Source organism: Ambystoma mexicanum, chromosome 2q (genome assembly GCF_040938575.1).
Source record: "Ambystoma mexicanum isolate Mex_15411 chromosome 2q, UKY_AmexF1_1, whole genome shotgun sequence".
Taxonomy (NCBI): Eukaryota; Metazoa; Chordata; class Amphibia; order Caudata; family Ambystomatidae; genus Ambystoma; species Ambystoma mexicanum.
In genome coordinates this window covers 1,074,042,727-1,074,062,781 of record NC_090924.1, presented here as the reverse complement: position 1 = coordinate 1,074,062,781, position 20,055 = coordinate 1,074,042,727, and the positions used below count along the sequence as shown (strand labels likewise).

The window sequence follows — 20,055 nt, the reverse complement described above, 5'->3', positions numbered from 1 at the left end:
GGGAAAAAGTGCTGGATACCTTATCATCATGTTGCACTGTTTATTGGATTGCTAGAACATTCTAAAAGTAACTATCATTTAGAGCAACATTGATATACCTACCACATATCAAGGCAGGTGGAGTATTCTGTGGATCCCAAGAGAACATCGGGAGGTCTGTACCAAAGTGTTACCACTTCATTTGAATACGTGTGACTGGGGACAGACTTGGCTCGAGCAAGACCTATGAAACAATACAAAGGAAGGAAAATACAATGAGTCAAGAAAAATACAAGTCCTAAGAGATTTAAGGCACTGATTAGGACAAAGCATAGCAACTGTCATGGTATGCCATACATTAGTGCATTATCAAGAGCCCTACGTGGGTAACTACCAGAAAATACCAGGAACATTTGCGGTCTGACGGTCTGGTCCAGTGGTCAAAGTGTACGAAAAGAAGTAGTGGAACTATGTTCCCTGCTCGCCTGCACCCTCTCCTCACAAGCTCCATCACCACCACCCCTCCCACACACAATACGAACCCCCAGACAGATGCACCTGCTGTTTAAGCGAATGTTCAGTGTAGTGCACTGAAAGTGCAGGTTTCAACTTCTTCCTACACTTTTATTTTAAAACGAATCCATTCCAGAACGGTTTCTTTTTAAAATAAAAGTATAGGAACAGTCAAACTTAATTAAAAAAAAGCAGAGAGCACCGCTCCCAACCACTCCCGCTCACTTCGACCACAAGTCTGGGCTGGACCCTGGCATGGTCAATTCCACAGACATAATACAATAATATATTATCTTGGAAATATACAGGCATGGCAGTATAGGGGTCTAACTAGTATGTTTATTGCCGCTGCCAAAGAAGGAGGATGTTGTTTTTTTTGAACCGCCAATGCCCTTGTGGGGTCTGCCCTCCCCACAGGACTTTTAAATGTGAGAATAAATGCTGCTCCACCCTGTACCCACATTTGAATCTGCTGAACTCTTCTGATGTTCAGTGCTTCAGAGTTTGGAAAGCGGCATTCGATTAGGCATAATAAGATCGCTAATGTTTGCAAAATGTATCAAAATAAATGATCAAATAGTGAGCACTGCTTGTATTTCTGCAGCGGAACTAAACATTTGACACTCACAATATACCACCATGTAAAGGTCATTCACTGAGCAGATCAGGTGGTTACTGAGAGAGTAAGAAAGCGGATTCCTTTGTATAGCATAAAGGCATGCCTTGCAAACCTCTGCAAGGTTGTGGCCTGGAATGACTGCCAGTCAACAACTGGGGTGATGCCCTTAACGCAGCAGATGAAACAGGGCTACACCTGCTGGCATAACACAATCCAGTAAAGGACATATGTTTTCTGCCCTATGGCAGACTGAAACTATAATAGTTTACCCTAGTCTTGAACTCGAAAGAGGGGACTCTTCCCAAAATGCTTCTTCCGCAGCTCTCCAATCAAGTTACAGGCAATGCCCCCAAAGAACGAGTGGGTGCTTTGCATGCCGGCTGACTTTCTCAACATTTACCCACTCGCTGATATAGGCGGACTTCTGTAGCTTTGTTTTCTTAAAGGAAAACACCTCCATTTAGTATTGATTTTCTTCTTCGACTAGGGAAGTGGGTTGGGGAACCGTGGCTCTCCCTTTTACATAGAGGTTGTCCTTCAAGGAGTCATGGGTGTCCCCCTGTGTGTGCTGAAGGGGGCTGAATGTAAACGTGGATCCTCCCGCCTGCCTCCTCTCTAAGTACGGGGACTCAGTAGGGATGAACTGGGGATCTCTGTATACCTCCTCCGGCCTTATACCTGCTAGCTTCAGGTGGTGCCCACTTCTTTGATCAACCCACTGATGATCCCAAGGTCAGGCAGGGGACTGTGCCACACATCCCTCCTCCTCCTCCTCCCCCAGTTGGTAATGGCACAAGTACATGTATCTTCTTGCCTGTGGGCATTGTCCCTTTGGAAATGTGCATGGTTGGAAGGCTGGGAAATGTATATGATAGAACCCTATCCTTGTGATTTGTTCTTCCCACTGCGGCCCCTGTGACACATGGTTCACTTTTACAGAAGAAATGAGTGCAATAGAGAATGCATATATTCCAGGGTCAGAGCAGAAACAAAGGTGGATTAAAACATTAGAAACTGATCTTTGTTATCCTACCAAACGAAATGCCAAATGCAACGAGGGAAACATGCTGTCAATCAAGATTTGAGAAGAGGAAAAATGTGATGAAAAAACAGACTTCCAGATATCAAGAGAAGAGGAGACTGCTACATTTGAAAGTGAACAGAGACAGCTCATGTAAAATCCTGCTTCTGGGTTATATGGCAGCACACGGCTGGCCATGATGCGAGCATGGACAGCAGGAGGGCCCAGGAAATGGGCTGTCCAGAATTGAAAAATAAACAAATGAATGGGAGAGTGACAAGGTATGAGCACCTCCAGGGCCCCTCCTTGGATTGAATGTCCTTGGTGAACACCCAGGTAGCACTTGCATAAGGCCGGTTCCGACTGACAGCTGTGCTGGTACTCCAACTTCGAATTTCTTCAACGATCACACTAGTTCTTTGTCACCTTTAGGGCTCTCTGCGTAGCTCAAAATGTCATCAGCAAAATGTTATCCCAAACACCACAACCAAAAAAACTACATTAAGCCCCCTTCAAACTTCTCTCTGAACTTGATTATTGTAACACACTTTATCTAGGAACTTAAAAAAAAAACGAACTAAATTTCAAAGATTAAAAAATAACGCCCTCCGTTCTGCCCCCAACATTCCTAGATCGCACCACATCTCAGCCACCAGACGTAACCTTCACTGGCTGTCCATCAAGAGTAGAATCTCGTGCAGAATACTAAGCCTTACCCACAAATGCCTGGCCAACCTAGCCCCCAAATATCTGACGTGCAAACTCTCAAAAAACATCTCTGCACGCCCCACCAGAGCGACCCATCTGAATTGCTTAAGAGTCCCTAGGTTCAACCTCCAGAAATCAGGGGGCTGCAGCTTCCCCCGTACTAGCCCTAAACTCTGGAACTCATTACCTCCGCACCTCAGAGATGTACCCTGCTTCTTCTGTTTCAGAAAGAAGATGCAAAATTGCCTTCTCACTCAAGAGTAGACAAACAGCACACCTAGGGAGGACACTCTGACCTCTCTTGCACTTATCTATATTTATGCCTACTCTGCCTTCATCACTACGTTACCTTTATGTATTGTAGCATTGTACATATATGTTTATATTGTATCGTATCATTGCTTATATATGTGTATATTGGATTGCATCATTGTACCGTTTTTGTACATATTGTATATACCATCTCTTTAACCACTTGCATTGCCTGTACCGTTGTTAAAGGTCTGAATGCTTCTATAACCCGTGCGCCTAGATACCCAAAGGTTTGGTGCGCTTTATAAATGAATAAACTAAACTATAAAAATCCCAATCCAAATCTTTAAAAAAAACATTTTGGGGCATCACTTATGCCAGGCACTTTCCTATTAAAAACCACACTAAAGACAATAAACTCCAGCCCTTACTGCACTAGCTTATCTTAAACAGACAGGAGGCACCATAAGAACAGGTAGTTTGCATATCTACAATATAAATGCACGTTATCCATTCATGCATGCATTGTTCAGGCTCAACTCAGGCTTTATCACGCCAGTGGCTGAGGGCCACTTATCGCCACTGGAAGTAGCAGAAGCAAGTTGTCCTTCCTGCCTCCTTGCCGACGACCATGAGTCGGCCAGCCTCCTCAGTCATGCCCATCTTGGGTTTTCTCAATGCTGCAGTGGCCTAGGGACACTTATCACCACTGTCAGCAGCAAGAGCGATGTGCAAGTCTTCTAACCTTGCTTCCTGTCTGCTTGCCAACTGCTACCAGTGCTCCAACCTCCTCAGCAATGACGACCTCACGCAATATCAACAGTCCCTCCTAGGGATCCTCAGCAAAGCATTTATGAAGACAAGGACTCTGCCTGTTTTTGCCTGTTCGGGCCTGGGAGAGCCAATGTCCAGACACTGTGTTCCTCTTCCTTGAAAGTCCTCATCATCATGTGCCTTCTAACACCACAGCTCATCTCTAGTCTCTCCAGTTACCATACTGTCAAAAGCTTGCACCCCCAATAGTTAGGCAACCTGGCTAAACTCCTCAAAGTACCTCTTGTCATTCCACAGCCTGCACCATACGTACATTCAATCTACCTCACAATGATCAATGCCAGCACAACCATCAGACACACACCTGACATTTGAGACATCAGAACCTACAAACAAACCTGATGCGATTTTTATCACCGAAAAATACCTCACATCTCACATCAACCTCCTACCGTATCTTTGATATCCTCGTACACCCTGGTTATAGTATTCAACATGTTGTAGGATCAGGCAAAACAGGGAGGGGTGGGCAATCTCCCACAAAAGTGACTGGCCATGTTTTGTTCATACCTGCCATCCCTAAACACAATGGAAACCATTACATTCAAATTCCCCCATCTCACATAAATGTTCAGGCATCTTCCAACTCACCTAGAGTTGTAGTACCTTCCTAGATGGGATCACTGTCTTAACCAGTACAGCCTCAATCATGCATGCAAATAACATCTTTCTCAGAGACTTCAATACTCCCGGCGGCAATCCCAACCAAGAATACCTGGCAAAACTCAACATGCGCTCTTCTTCACTCATGCCAACGGGAACACACTAGACCTTATCCTCTCCTCCACCTCCCCCCCTGAACTGTGCCAACCCCATAACCCTTGACTAGTTGCAGCCATCCCTTCCTCCTCAACTCACACCATTGTAGCCCACAAAGGCCAGGATAAATGTGGCAAGGTCGCATAAAGATCATTAAAAAACTACACTCCATGAAAGAAGATTCTCTAAATTCCCTTGCTCAGAGAAATTCTTCTCATGCCTGGACTCCTTTTTTCAAAACCTAAAAGGAGCTGGCCGACACCTATGTGCCAATCAAACTAGGTCAGGCCAGGAAAAAACATTCCGCCCCTTGGTACCTGAATGAGCTCAACTATAACAAATGAACAATAGGTATAAGACAGACAGTGACACAAGAAACAGGTCTTAAGGTCCAACCATCTGACCTTTATCACCAAGGACAAAACTACCTTTTACACCAACGTCATTGCAACAGCTCCTTACAGGAGCAAAGCCCTCTTTGCAGTCATCAATCAATGATCTAACTGTATGCCAGAAGCAATGGTAGCAGATTCAAAAGGTAACTATGAGGCTAGCAATGACTTTTTTAATCAACACAATCAGTACCATCAGGGCACACAGTCATCTGGGTAATTAGACACCCCATTCCCAATACCCCCCTGATCTGCACAACCCTGGACTGACTTCTCTCTGCTAAAACCTGAGGACCATTCTAAATGTTCCCTAAAGCCCACTGCCTACTCGGATAATATTATCCTAGTAAACATCCTCAAACTTCTTAGCTGTCCTGCCATGACTGCCCTGCTGAAGAAAGTGAACTCATCTCTTGGTAAAGGACTTTTAGCATACAGACAAAGAACCATCCTCGACCCTGAAGGTCTAGAAACTACAGTACTATCACTAGCCTCTCCTCCATTGGAAAGATCATAGAAAAGGTAGTCACCAATCAACTTCTCACTAAAATTAACCAACGTGAGCTGATACAGGATTATAACTCTGGCTATTCCTTCCAAATGCAGTACAGAGACAGCCCCCATCCAGGTGGTCTATGACACCTTGCAAAGTATCAATAGATGTGATATATGTCTATTAGTCCTCCTCGATCTCTCAGCCTCGTCCGAAATGGTTGACAAAGGTACTCTACTGTCCTTCTCTTCTCATGAAAGGGGCTTTGTAGGCACTATCATAAAATGGTTCACATAATGATCTGGAAGATTCCAGGCTATCCATATGAGTTATCTGTGGTCGACCATCCACCACATGACGTGCTGAGATCAGTAGAGCTCCATCCTCTACCTGGTATAATTCAATTTACAAATGGAACCCCACTGCACACCCCTAACCAACTACAACATATCAATACATAAATACCCAGACGACACTCAGCTGTACTTAAAACCTAGGGAACCCCCGAACATCGCCTGACTCTGTGTAGGCCTTGCTACCTTTCAAACATGGAACACCTACTTGAAACTTCACCCTCCTAGGGCCCCTATCCATGCAGGACCCCACTCAAAGGTGGCTGTACGGTAGGCTCTTGGATGGACTTGCAATTTACTTTCTAAGGAAAATCACTCTGATTTATTGTGGTCAGCAATTTATCCTTTCAACAAAATATTCAACAAAATATAGTGGGTGCAGAAGAAGGAGACTGACACACAGGTGGCATAGTGGTTACAATAGACGTGTATTCACCAAGAAAATAAAGGGAAAACCATTTTTTCCCTACTTCTATGAGGGGCTTCCCTGCCTTAACAAAAATGCTAATGGGTTTGTCAGAATGTCCTGTGTCAAAACTCTCAAACTGTCCCTTACACTTATAACTAAACTAGAAGGTTGCATCAATATTCTTGGTGCAGGAGAATGACTCCCTTCTCCTGGACTGGGACCGTAATTCTGGTTGCAAGCTCTTAACTAGGGGGAATGACTCTGTTCCTCTGGCCCCAAGATTTCACAAACAAAGGATTGCCAATCTTGTAACATTCTGTATCAGAAATGTTCTCTGTTTCCTAACCCCAGGGAGAATGACTCCCTTCCCCTGCGTCACAATATTCTGTGGTTTGATCCTTTTTCATATTCAACTACCAGGAGAATGACTCCCGTATCCTGGTCTCTGGTCTCACGGTTTCTCACACAAACCCAGGGTAAAACCAGGGCGCTATATAAATAACACATCATTATCATTATCATGATCATTAAAGGACTCCCTTCCTCCGGCCTCTTGGATAGAGTGTTTATTTTCCTGTAGAAGTAGCACTCCTAGGAGAATGACTGCCTTCTCCTGGTGTCTTGATTTGGCAGTCCCTTTGCCCTCAGTGATACTCAGAGGACTGACTACCTTCCCATACGGATCCTTATTTCTCAATAGCTCATATACAAGTATGGTTGTTGACCCAGGTTTCCCCAGTATAGCCCACTTGATCATCTGGCTCGCCAAATAGAGCCACGAGAGAGGGTCGCTCTCTCTGGCCTTTCCAGATCATGGGTCTCAGGGCCAGGTTTCCTCATCTCTAGACTTGGGCAGACTTGGTTCACTCTCCTGCCAAGTACTGCCACGCGGAAGATGACTTATACTTCTCTTCTCTTGTGGGTGCGGGTCCCAGACCCATATCTCTTTACAGCTTTGTTCTGGCAGACCTGGTTTACTCTCCTGCCAGGTACTACCATGTAGAAGATGACTTATACTTCACCCTTCTTGTGGGTGAGGGGCCCAGACCTGTATTTCTCTTGTTAGATATTCAAGGTTCTACTTTACCCTAGGGGTTCCCTTCTTGCCTCTGCTCTGTGGGTCTTGCTCTAGTAACTTCCCCGACTCTGTTGGGCCCTCACCAACCGTCCCGGCAACCCCGGTACTTTTAGGGTTTCCACCGGCGTGCTCCTGTCGTTCTCGGGCTCTACCTTCTCTAGTCTTGTGGCTTCCTTCATCTTCTGATCTACTGCAGTGACTCTGTAGTCTCTGGTCTCTCGCAGAAGCTGCGTCTGTATCTGACTGCATGGCCCACCTTCTACGCGGGTCTGCACTTCTGCTTCCTGGATGGTCCTTCAACACTGGACCATGTAGGGACATCTCTGACTTCTTGCCAGCATCCCCGTTAGCAAGCCCTTCTTGCTTCCACGCCAAATGGCTTCTTCGCTCAAGGGAGGCCTTGACAAACTCCCTAGTCAGTCTTCTGTTTTTATGTTGGTGTTGGCAGTGGGCCTTAGTGGAGAACTAGAATGCTCACACCTACTTCTGGTAGTGATCTCCATAGTTCCGCACCACCTCCTCATTCCCAGTCTTTGTGATGTAAGTCATACTTGGGTTGTCTTGGCTCTTCTTCGTCTAAGTGGATTTTATGTCACTGGCCCTAAACATGTACATGGGGAGGGTGGGTATATTACTGGAGGGTACAATAGGTGTAGGTTTAGGATGAGTAATTGGGAGGTGGGTCATACCGCGTTCTCACTAGATGTCTGTCCCTATCCCCAGAGGGACAGTCTCTCCCGGGTGAGATCCTCCCACTGTGTACCACCCCCAAGGGGACAATAGGATAGCGACCTCACCACCCTGGCCTCATGGGAAGGGGCTCCGCCTTGGGAGAAGTACCCACATCTTGGGATTCATCACAATAGTTAAAAAAGGGCCACATGGCTTGGCATGAAATCAAACTACTTTACAAGATTACACTCTTGAGACTTCTGAACTGTAGTGCAGGCTCCGGTAATCTCTCACATAGATGGGGGAATTCTCCCATTAGCAGGTCTTCCAGCCACACAGATGCCCACCCCCATTAATATATTTGTTCTTTTATAATAAAAATTGTTCTTTTATATCACGCTTAATACCAGAGATTGGTTTCTAAGTGCAGGATTCAAACCTACGTTGGGCTGCGTTGTCTTGCTTCCAAGACAAACACGTTGCCCTAGAGCTCTCCTTCATCACAATTAAAGTGGTACATCTCATCACTGGGGCATGCAAGTTCGACAACATCTCCCCTTACTATATGCGAACAGCACTGTGTAACCTTACCAGGTAGGTTACTTGAAAAAAATGCCTGTATCACCTAAAACGCTATCTCTGCAGGTAAAACATGTTGCATAGAAGCTAAGTCCTCCAGTTCTGCACGCCATATGATACACACAGTAAAACCATTGCCAAAATTGAGACTAGACAGGACTGCAAGAAGAGAACTAGGAAACAGCAATTCTCTTTCTACCCTCTGACTTTATAGAATTCCATCCGAGTAGCAATCTGGGCTGCGCCCTACCTCCGTAAAAGAGCTGAAAACATTGCTATTTCAGTCACACCTTGACATTATCTAGACCCTAAGGCAACTCACCAGCCATGAGGTTACTATCTGCAACTCAATGCAGTTCTGCCATGTTAAATGTTTTGTGTACACATATGGTACTGCCTTAATGGCTGCCCATCAATCTGACTGTACAGCGCCCCACTACTTCTAGGCTATATAAGTATAATAACAATTATTATTTTCATCATTTATTCTGTCAACCACTTACTTTGGAAAATGTACAGCTAACTTTACTCATATAAATAAACTTATTAGACGTATCAAACTTAACTCGTCTCAGGGGGAAGGTGGTTTCTCTAAGGGACTCCCCTAAAATTGCTGGGGAACAAAAAAAGAGGGCAATACAGAGAAGTGCAAGCCAGAGTTGAGACAGAGGTCTGATTACTTCAAAAGCCATAGCCTAATTCTAACCACTGAACACTCCACAGACTAAACACATTAAAGATAGTATTAAAAGATACACACTCAAAATCAGCCTACCAGAAAAGCAATGTGGTAAGTACACTATCATCTAAGGCTTGATTACCTGGATCAAGCTGGTCCAATAAGATCACCCCTTATACAAACTCTTGGCTTAGCTCTCACCCTACCCACAGGAAAGCAGTGTAGTCAAAGCCAAGGCAAATGTAAACTCCACAAATAATTGTCTCGCCGAATGCATCCTTGCTTGGTGCTTGCCAGAGGCATTGCTAAGGGGGATAGGGGGCTATAGCCCTTGGTCTTTTGTTTGTAGCCCTGGATAGAAGCTCAGGGGCTACAACCAAAAGGCTAGCTAGTCCTGAGCCCCAACAGACCCGACATTAGCGTAGCCCCAGATCTTTTCCCGACCTAGCAACACCCCCTTGTGCTTGCCCAGATGTATCCAAACAGATGGCATTAGGTCCCTGTCTTGATTGTTCCCGAGTTCAAGTAAAATGCAAAGAAAGCACAACATGATGTGGAAAGAAAGGCTGAGCAGAAGGAGCGGAAGTTACCACAATCCAAGTTGGAATTTGCTTTCCTATTCATTTATTTCCTTGAAACTTCAAATTACTGAAAATTGCTATGAAAATGCAAACCACTGTCACTTTAATACATGTGCGATGCACTGGTTAAGTGAAACACTCAGCTGGGAAACACAATTAAATTAGACACTGAATAAATTAAAAACGGCCACAGTTTTATGATTGTGCGCAAGCGAAACAGCTGTTGATAGTGTAAGCTAGATTCTGATGCCGTATTTGCATCATATAACCAAGCTCGGCTTCGCAATCCATATGGGATTAATGAGGAATGCATACATGGCAAGGCCTCTGACCTCTCTGGCTACCCCAGACCCTGCTCCAGGGCTTGAGCTGTTACTGCTTCTTTTGAATAATGTGGCTTCTCCAGTACAGTCAAAAGTCAGAAACTAAAGAATGACAATGGCATGTGCTTTATGATGAAGGCTCCAGTTTTATGATCTTTATATTTTCATCCGTTAATTAATTATGCCTTGTATCTGTCTGATTTAATTTGTGTTGGTTTCTCTAAATAATATGAAACCACAACTAGCGTTATTTATCTGCAGTCACTTTTTATTCATTCTGGGACTTTAAACCTTGAATAATCTCAACAGGCTCACCAATAGAAATGACTGTGATCAATGGCCAATTACAGATGACAACGGCCAGCAACAGACAGCCCTGTTTCCAGTGGCCAACTGCAGATCATAATGACGAGCAACACACAGCCCTGTGTCCAATGTACGATTACTGGTGATAAAGGCCAGCAACAGATAGACCTGTGTCCAGTGACCAATTGTAGATAACGGCCAGCAACAGACAGCCCTCTACCCAGTGGCCAATTGCAGATGATAATGACCAGCAACAGATAGACCTGGATCCAGGGGTCAATTGCACATGGTAATGTTTATCAACATATAGTCCAACACGCTCCTGAAGCTCGCCTTCTTCTCCAATAGAAGGTAGGCTTGACCAAGCCTTTTCCTCGTTGAATAGCTGTGGCTGCACTGCAGCTGCAGGCTGCAGCTAAATATGTTTCAATCGAGAGAGGCAACCGAGCACTGATGATCTGATGACTGACACAGCGACATCAAAAATGAAGCTCCATCGGAGCTCTACATACGCATAAACGCACCACTTTGGTGGACATCTTCCGCAGGCAAAGCTATACATCCACACACATTAGAATGCAGCTACGACCTATGACAAAATTTGGCATAGATGGACACTTAATGTTTTTAAGCCTGCTTACTCCAAACTTGCCTCAACACCTATGCCACTAGGATACCTTTCTAACTGTAGAAAGATATTTGAAACCAAAATCTAAATTCATTCCACAATTATCAACAGATAATTCCATTGATCTATTCAACCAGGCAGTCATGGAAGATTTAAGAAAATTATATCTATAGAAAAATAAGCATAAAATCAAACACAATCTTACATTGACAGAACATAAAGGTCTGGACTCTATGAAATCTAATGAAGAAATAATTACAAAATTGGCAAAATTGTCATTATGGATAAGGTTGACTACATAAGAGAGGCCAATAAAGACCTGAACAATTTCAAATGCTATCGGAAATTAACAACCAATCCCTTAACACAATTAAAAAATGAATGGCAAAATCTCAATAAAGATTGGCATCGGATGAGAGTGTTGCGTGATAACTAACATGACTATATGAACACTCAACACCCAATATTGGCAACAATATATTTTTGCCAAAAATTCATAAAAACATATTTGAAATTTCTATTTTTCAGACCAATCATTAATGAAATCAGATCAGTTACGGAAAGAATTTCGGAATACATTGATTTATGTCTTAATCCGCAGGTACAACATCTTGCTTCATATATAAAAGCCACTAAGCATGTGATCCAACAAATTGAATCAATAATATGTCAAAAAATGCATGTACTTTTAACAATGGATGCAACCTCCTATATACTTGTATCAAACATGAAATAGGAATTGAGGCAGTAGAATACTTTTTGAAATCTAGATACATTTCATATTTGAAACAAAATAAAATGATCATTGAAATGTTAAGTTTCACCCTTAATAACAACATTTTCTGCTTTAACAACCACATTTACAAACAGGAACAAGGTGCTGCGAAGGGTGTCAAATACGCCCCAGCCTCTGCAAATCTGTTTATGGGCCATTTTGAAGTGGAATATGCCTGGACAAACACAAAGCATTCATTGAAACAGACACCATTGTATAATGGGGTCGATTCATTGATGACATTTTAATAATTTGGAACAGAGACCTGAATTCAATAATGGAATATACAAATTATCTCAACCACAATCAATTCAATATTCAATTAACCATGCAAGAAAGCACTTTCGGAATTAACTTTTTGGATTTAGAAATTGATGTGAAAAATAATGAAATTTTAACTACTTTATTCAACAAACCAATGGCAGGCAACAGCATCCTGCATGCAAACAGTAATCATCCTATGCACACAATAACCAATATTCCATATGGGGAATTTCTCAGGTCAACATTGAATATAAGAAACATTTAAACAATAGCATGAATAAGTTCAAAGCTAGAGGTTACCAAGAATCGACTCTCAGGAAAGCCAAAGCAAGAACGGCACAGAAAGATAGCGTGTAACTGCTACAAGATACATCTAAACAAGCAACAATTTCCAATAGTGACAGGAAAATAAGGCCAGTAACGACCGACAGCACAGATCATTATCAACTTAGAAAAAGTTTCAACAAATATTGGCACATTCTTCATCTTGATACGAGAATATCTAAATATCTGGAAAGCCATCCTAAATTGACATTCAGAGGAGCACCAACAATCAACACTCTTTTAAGTCCTAGCTTTATGGTACCAGAAAAAGGGAACACAAAAGGCACTTTAGACTGTATATGGAGAATACCGGCCATCACAGGAAACCGTAGATGCAGGAAATGCAAGATATGTCCAAAATTAGAGAAAATATGGGCTCTATACATCTACCAAAGGGCAAAAGGCAGAAAGCTATTCATTTCATCAACTGCAACACCAAATATGTTGTATATGACATCAAGTGCCATTGTGACAGACAATATATTGGCGCACCATAAGAAAATTGAAACTTAGAATCATGGAACATATGAGAGCAATTAAAAACAGCAACACAAAATATTCACTAGCCAATCACCACAACACAAAACACCCAAATAAAAAAAAAATTAAGATCTCAGACACATGGGTCTTACAGTAGTTTAAACATTTTTAAGAGAAGGAAATAGAGAGTTAAAATTAAGACAAACGGAATTGAACTGTATCACTCTAATGGACACTTGTCACACTGGCCTGAACAAGGACAACAAGTTCTGGTCATTCCTGTAAAGGATAAATTAGCAAAGAATATGCATTAAGCATATACAAACTGTGTCAGCAAAAACTATTGAAAAATGGTTAAAATAGTTTAATAAACCAATGCATAATGTGCAACATGTCAACACAAAATGTGTTGTGTTTTTGACTGTTGAAACTGTATCAGAGAAAAATATGCATTTTCTTCATCTTTAAGAATAGGTATCTTAGTGTGTCCACTCCATGTCCAATATCCTTGGCCATTCCAATAAGTATCTAATCATTAATATTCTGGTCTTTGTAAAAACGTACTCAATATACACAAATTAATATACCAACTTCACATCATAGTTTAACTGACATTGAACTCTGAAGAATTAATTGCGCGAAATGTCCCCTTTGAATTTTTTTTGGGGGGGAACTACAATATCAACAAACCTCATTGGTGCATAACTGGCACCGGCGTGTGATTACCTAATCACAAACTAGGCTGTACGGGATGACATCATCGCGTACATTAACAAAAAGCAGATGCTAGTTTTGGACAGCAAACACATTGCAGAAGGAGGACAATCGCATCTTTCCTCTCTGAAAGGTAAATTCATCAATATTGACTTTTCTCTTTTTAGTTAATTTTGTAAATATTACATTGCAGCACCTTGCAGAATACAGCTTCTTAAAAAACCCTCTTTAGAGCAAATCATTTTTCTTTTTGGGATTAATTTCCATCTAGGTCAAACCACAGCAGATTGAAGTTGACTCTGCGATCCATTTAGAAAGGAACACAATCTCTTTTGGGGGTCACGTTTACAGTTTCATTTTTTATTTGTTTTTTAGTTACCCATCAGCTGAACTGGCTAAAACATTATATCAGAAAGCAGAGAGAATCAATCTGCACAGCTGCCAAAAAATTGAGGCAGGGTAAGGGTGACTATTATACATTAACATGGAACACTACATTTTGCACAAATTTACCACATCTTGTTTCCCCTTTCATTACAAAGGTGCATTTTTGTGTTTTAATTCATAGAAAAATAATATCACAATGTGTAAACCAAAAATGTTTATCCTCCTGAAAATCCACAAGTACGTGGTGAAACACGTGTTCAGGACTGTATTTTGAGGACTATATTTTGAAAGTATGTATGATCAAGAATACAAAAACATTTCCTTTCATTGATATTTAGGAAATGTGTTCCTCTTACTTTTCAATTTTCCATCTATCGACTGCATATTTTGGGAAACAACAATTGGCACTTGTCAAATATTGTAAAAGCAAATAACACAGCAAACTTAGTAATCTAGCAACACATACCTTGGTGTCCGGTGGCCACCTGCAGATCATAATGACGAGCAACACACAGCCCTGTGTCCAATGTACAATTACAGGTGATAAGGCCAGCACCAGATAGACCTGTGTCCAGTGACCAATTGTAGATAACGGCCAGCAACAGACAGCCCTGTGTCCAGTGGTCAATTGCAGATGATAATGACCAGCAACAGATAGACCTGATTTCAATGGCCAATTGAAGATAATGGCCAGCAACAGGTAGACTGTGTCCTGTGGCCAATTGCAGATGATAATGACCAGCAATAGATCGACCTGGATCCAGGGGCCAATTGCAGATGGCAATGGTCAACAACAGATAGCCCAATATGCTCTTGAAGCTCGCCTCCTTCTCCAATAGTAGGTTGGCTCGAGCAAGCCTTTTCCTTGTTGAATAGCTGTGGGCTGCACGAGAGAGGCAACCCAGCACGGACGATCTGATGACACAGCGACATCAGAGCTCTACATGCATATAAATGCACCACTGTGGTGGACATCTGCCGCATGCACGGCTATCCATCCACACACATTAGAATACAGCTACAACCTATGACTATATTCGGTATAGATGACATTTAACGTTTTTATGCCTGCTTACTCCAGACTTGCCTCAACACTTCTGTCACTAGGATACATTGACAACCTATGACAACAGTTGGTCGAGCTGGACACATAACAGGTCTCTTGCACTTGCATACACTTGTGACCCTCCTAAGCACCCATCCACATGTCTGACCTGTTGGGTTGCTTACTGGAGCCTAGCCAGCCCATAAAACCTCTGATCTTGGGTAAATGCGCAGGCGCAAGGCGTTTGAAAAATGTCCCATGCCTGGACTTCGGTCCCTGAGGGCGCTCCCACCACAAGCACGCTGCGACCATAACAAATGGGTAAAGGCGCTATATAAATGACTACTACTACTACAACTTTCTCTTGCCTGCGTGTTTTCCATTTGTGCCAGTATTTAAAAGTAAATGCAAAATGGGATACAATGTATTTATGTATGTATGTATGTGTAATTAACTGTGAACATGAAAAATCAAGAAACCTATTGAAGAGGTAAATTGTACTATCAAAGACCAACAGCTAACTGCAAAGTAATGTGTAGTAGGTGAAATTGTGAATTCACCCAATAGATGGCATCACATAAAAAATGACATATGACCCCATAGCATTAAGAATCTCTGTTCTTGGTGACATCAAGCGAAAGAACTTGAACAGCAGAAAAGGAAGACTCCAGAGGGATTAATTACCATGTTCCGTATCAAAAAAAATGTATTGATTATTACAAAATATAGATTGAATCAAGAATAAATCCAAGAAAAATAAATAAAGCAGGAGAATGATGACAACAATTGTTTTCTCTTACAACCATAATGCCAAATATTTTTAAATACAATCAACCATACCCATCTCTACATCAACCAATCATAATCCTATTTCCAGACAGTTAAACAGGACCGACTGGTTTGACGTATTGGAAACAATTGTGTCAGGTCTTCATCAGGGAAACACAATTAACTTAAAAAAATACACATACAATTCAATACAACATCAATCCGCATACTACACATCCACTCAATGTACAAGGACAAAAATCAGCAATAAACGTAATACTCCATGTGCTCGGGAACAAGAAATAAATCCAAATGATCCAGAGAACACTCAAGTGCCACAAAACCAGGCTGACTCCCAAGAAGAGTAACTGCACAACGCCACTAGCCTAGCCAACATGCATAGACTACTGGAAATAATTCTTGCAAATACACGCCCAATATGAAAGCGACCACTTGTTCAACCTGTAAAAGTGCTAAGTTACCTAACACAAAATGGAAAACACTTAGCCAGAAGCTAGTTCATATACGTTGGTCAGTCTCATTCGGTTTGTTATGTCTAAAATGCACTCATGAGAAAATTGGCAAACGTGCATCACAGGATATATTTAACATTGTGTCAGAGACAAAAACACATACAAGAATACAGCATGGTAGTCCGAGTTTCCTCCTTATGAAGGCTGTCAGCGCTCACTGAATACTGAATACAGATTACTGATTCCATTCAATTACATTCTGGTCCAGAATACCAAGAAACAGCTCCACTTACCAGAGATTGAATGTTAGTATTAGCAAACTCATTGTGTACCCATCCGGAGCATACATATCCTTCAAACTCATTCCATACTCGCCCAGAGCCTATATATCCTTCACTCCTGCTCGCCACATCTAAACTCATACAGCATTTGAAGAAACCAAAGTTTCCTATTCAGTCGCTGTATCCCCCCAACCAGTCCATAGAAATAGAAACCAAAAAGACGGCAACAGAGGGCCATCCATATTGTTACGTGCTGAGCCCCATATACCATGAACCTCTAAAGGAGCTATACTGTATAAGCTGAATGGTTAATAACTAGTAATTTCTAACCAATTGTCTAAAATTGTAAACGATAAAATCTATGTCTACCAATTAACGAAAAAGATTTGTATATTCAATTTACAAAAGTCCCACCACAATGTTATGTGCTGTAACAAAATCGTACCAAGAAATCGAGGACACAACTATGTTCCCATACCAAAACCTAGGAAATTTTGGGAAGTTTCCCCAACATCTCATGAGGAGAGGGCCAACGTACCATATGGACATATATATATATATATGTCTGTAGATCTTCCCCATAACATGGAACGCCAAAAACACTGACACGAGGAAGCTCTCTCCAGAGGGGTAAAGAACGGAAGACAACACATACTATAGGAGTCCCTCTTTTATTTCCAGGAGAAGACCAATCAACAAAAAAGAAGCTGGAACAGACACTCGGGTTGCTGCTCGGAGTAGCAGTGGACTTGAGGTTCATGGGAGCAATGGAATAAGTAGTGGTGATAGCGGATGAGAGAGAACCATAGAAAACAGAAGAGATGAGATGAGATATGCTGCAGGACAGAGACCGGTCATCAGAACCGTGCAACCCCCACATCTCCGAACCTGGAGAGGTATTTGAGTGTGGAAGAGGAGAAGAGAAAAGAACCCTGGCGACCCGATCCACACACAAGGCAGACATGGTATAAAAGGCTGGTGGGTCAAGGTGGACGAGGCACCCAAAGTGGCCCAGAGGAAAGACCGATGTGGGAATGCGAATAGCATTCTTAATGCGGAATGCCAAGAACCAGGACCGGACAAATGAGTCAGGGAGACTCGGGAGAGTCTGATGTTGAAAGTAGAGCAACAAGACCGTTGGTCTATGAATACTGGCGACCCTCACATATAACAAAGAGGAATTGCTGAGAAGCAGCAGACAAGACAACGCAATGCCAGAGGTGTTTGGATTGGGCTGCCGACACAGCCGGTAATACTTTCCAGTGAAAAGAAGAGAGCCGTACGCTCGTGGCACAGCGGGAAATGCCCAGGGGGCTTCACTGACTAGTGTCGTTGTCAATGAGGAGAGGACTACGGTGGAATCGTGTGACCCTCAACTGACTAGCACCCAAAGTACAAGCAGAGGCCACAAAACTAAAAGCCTAGTGAAGTGGGGACTAAGAATTCCACTGCAAGCAACAGACGTCAGCACGGAGACACCAGTGTTGAAAGGATCTGGTAAGTAGGAGTCATTTACCTGATCACAACCTTAGGAAGAAGAAGAAAGGAATAACATATGGCTAGTGGCAATGGTGTAAGCAGTTGTTTATGTATGACAAAGAAGTGGGGCAACTGCATATGGTAAAGGCGGCACAGGTCAACAATTCACCATGGTTAGCATAAAGCAGCTAGGAAAAACCTTGCTGATAACCAAACATAGATTGGAGGAACGGAAGAAAAGACCAGGGAAGACTTTTTTCCCCTGGCATTTAAAGATCAGGGAAGGCATTTTCCACCTGTAATCAAAAATCTGGGAAGCCATGTTTGCCCTGGCATTCAAAGAACAGGGAATTCATTTTTCCCCTTACATTCAAAAATCCGGGAAGCCATGTTTGCCCTGGCATTCAAAGAAAAGGGAAGGCATTTTTTCCCCCTGGCATTCAAAGACCAGGGAAGGTATTTTTCCCCTGGCAACGTAAGACCAGGGAAGGTGTTGTTCCTCTGGCACAAAGACCAGGGAAGTGTGTGTTCCCCTGGCATTTGCCGAAAGAGAAAGAAGAACTCACAAGGATCCCTTAGCCTAACAGGAAATATGGCAATATTAATGGAAGAAAGGCTGCAGGAAGGCATTCCGCCATATACTTTGAGTTCTCTAGTAGTAATGTTGATAGAATTAGAATATGAGGGTCAGAATAGGGTTTTGACTCAGGACTGTGGATATTCCTTTGGACATTTTGAAAACCATATCATTAGTCAGTTTGGTTGAGGCAAGGAAACCGCTCCTAGAGTTAGGGCTAGTGAGGCATTTTTCCCAACCCCTTTTATTATTTAAATAAACGTATTTTGGACCAAGTCAAACTGTCTCGGTCTTCTTATTCAGACACCTCACAGTGCCAAAATCCCATTCTTCCATGGAATTTAAACCTTGTTCAAAATTCTTCAGGTTAAAAATCCAAAGCTGTTCTTTATAATCCCGTTTCTGGGCTTCTCTCACAGCAGGGGTCTCCTGAATTGTATCCACACAAAACCAAACCAGTTCATCAAACTTGTGTACAATTTCCACAAAATGAGTTACTAAAGCGGCAATCAATGTTGAATTTTTGAATGATGTTCATTTATTAGTAAATGAACTTCTCTTGATGTCTTCCCAGTGTAAACCTGTTTCTAATTGTGTTTACCGAAAATGTGACTTTTCACATTAGAATGTAAGTTAAAATCAAAATTGAAACACATTACATATAAGCCCAGTTACATAAAGATTTCATCAAATTAAATTATTTAGAGTTTGACAAAGCCCATACCATTGAATAACTTCAAAGTTTCCAAAGTACAAAAAGTCTCATGGCCTGCTGACAATCTTCTCCAAAGCGTCTTGTGTTTATCCACTGAATATTGTCAACAAATCGACAGAAACACTTCACTGTCAGAATCTTAGTAGCCCCAGGTTCCGACATTGTGTGTCTCAGATTCTGAGTTTGCGTTTCCCAGCAGAGGTTACAGTAACCATCCTGATATTGCAGTTCCTGTAAAGCTTTTTACAGGGGAAAATCACAGCATATATGACATTTTTGATTTTGCAGGTGGTAAATGAACGCATTTGCCATAGTTTACCCTCATGTGCAAAGGACTGTATTTTTAGTGAATATTTACATGTCACACACGACGTACATGGGTAATGTCCAACCACCTGAACATGGTACATGTTAAAAGCTGTTGCTGGGTTTGTGGGCGTTCGTCTGGCATTCGCAAGTTACTGTTTTACGTGTTTACTTTATTTTAAAAGCAAATATAGGCTTCTCTGGTTTTACTCCTATAGTACTAGAAATTCTCCCAGTTTTCAGAATGGCTCCCTGAATTGCCTCGCTGCATTGGCAACAGTAGACGAGC

General features: G+C 42.2%; 1 protein-coding gene across 5 annotated transcripts in view; it reads right to left on the bottom strand.

The window, feature by feature from the left end:
- The window catches only part of CDK14 (cyclin dependent kinase 14), a 2,372,392-nt gene that overhangs the window by 881,342 nt on the left and 1,470,995 nt on the right, over positions 1 to 20,055 (bottom strand). For all 5 annotated transcript variants that reach the window (XM_069648415.1, XM_069648417.1, XM_069648419.1 and 2 more), the window contains one exon: positions 103 to 223. In XM_069648415.1, coding sequence (XP_069504516.1) covers positions 103 to 223 — 121 coding nt within the window. The remainder of the gene's footprint in view (positions 1 to 102; positions 224 to 20,055) is intronic.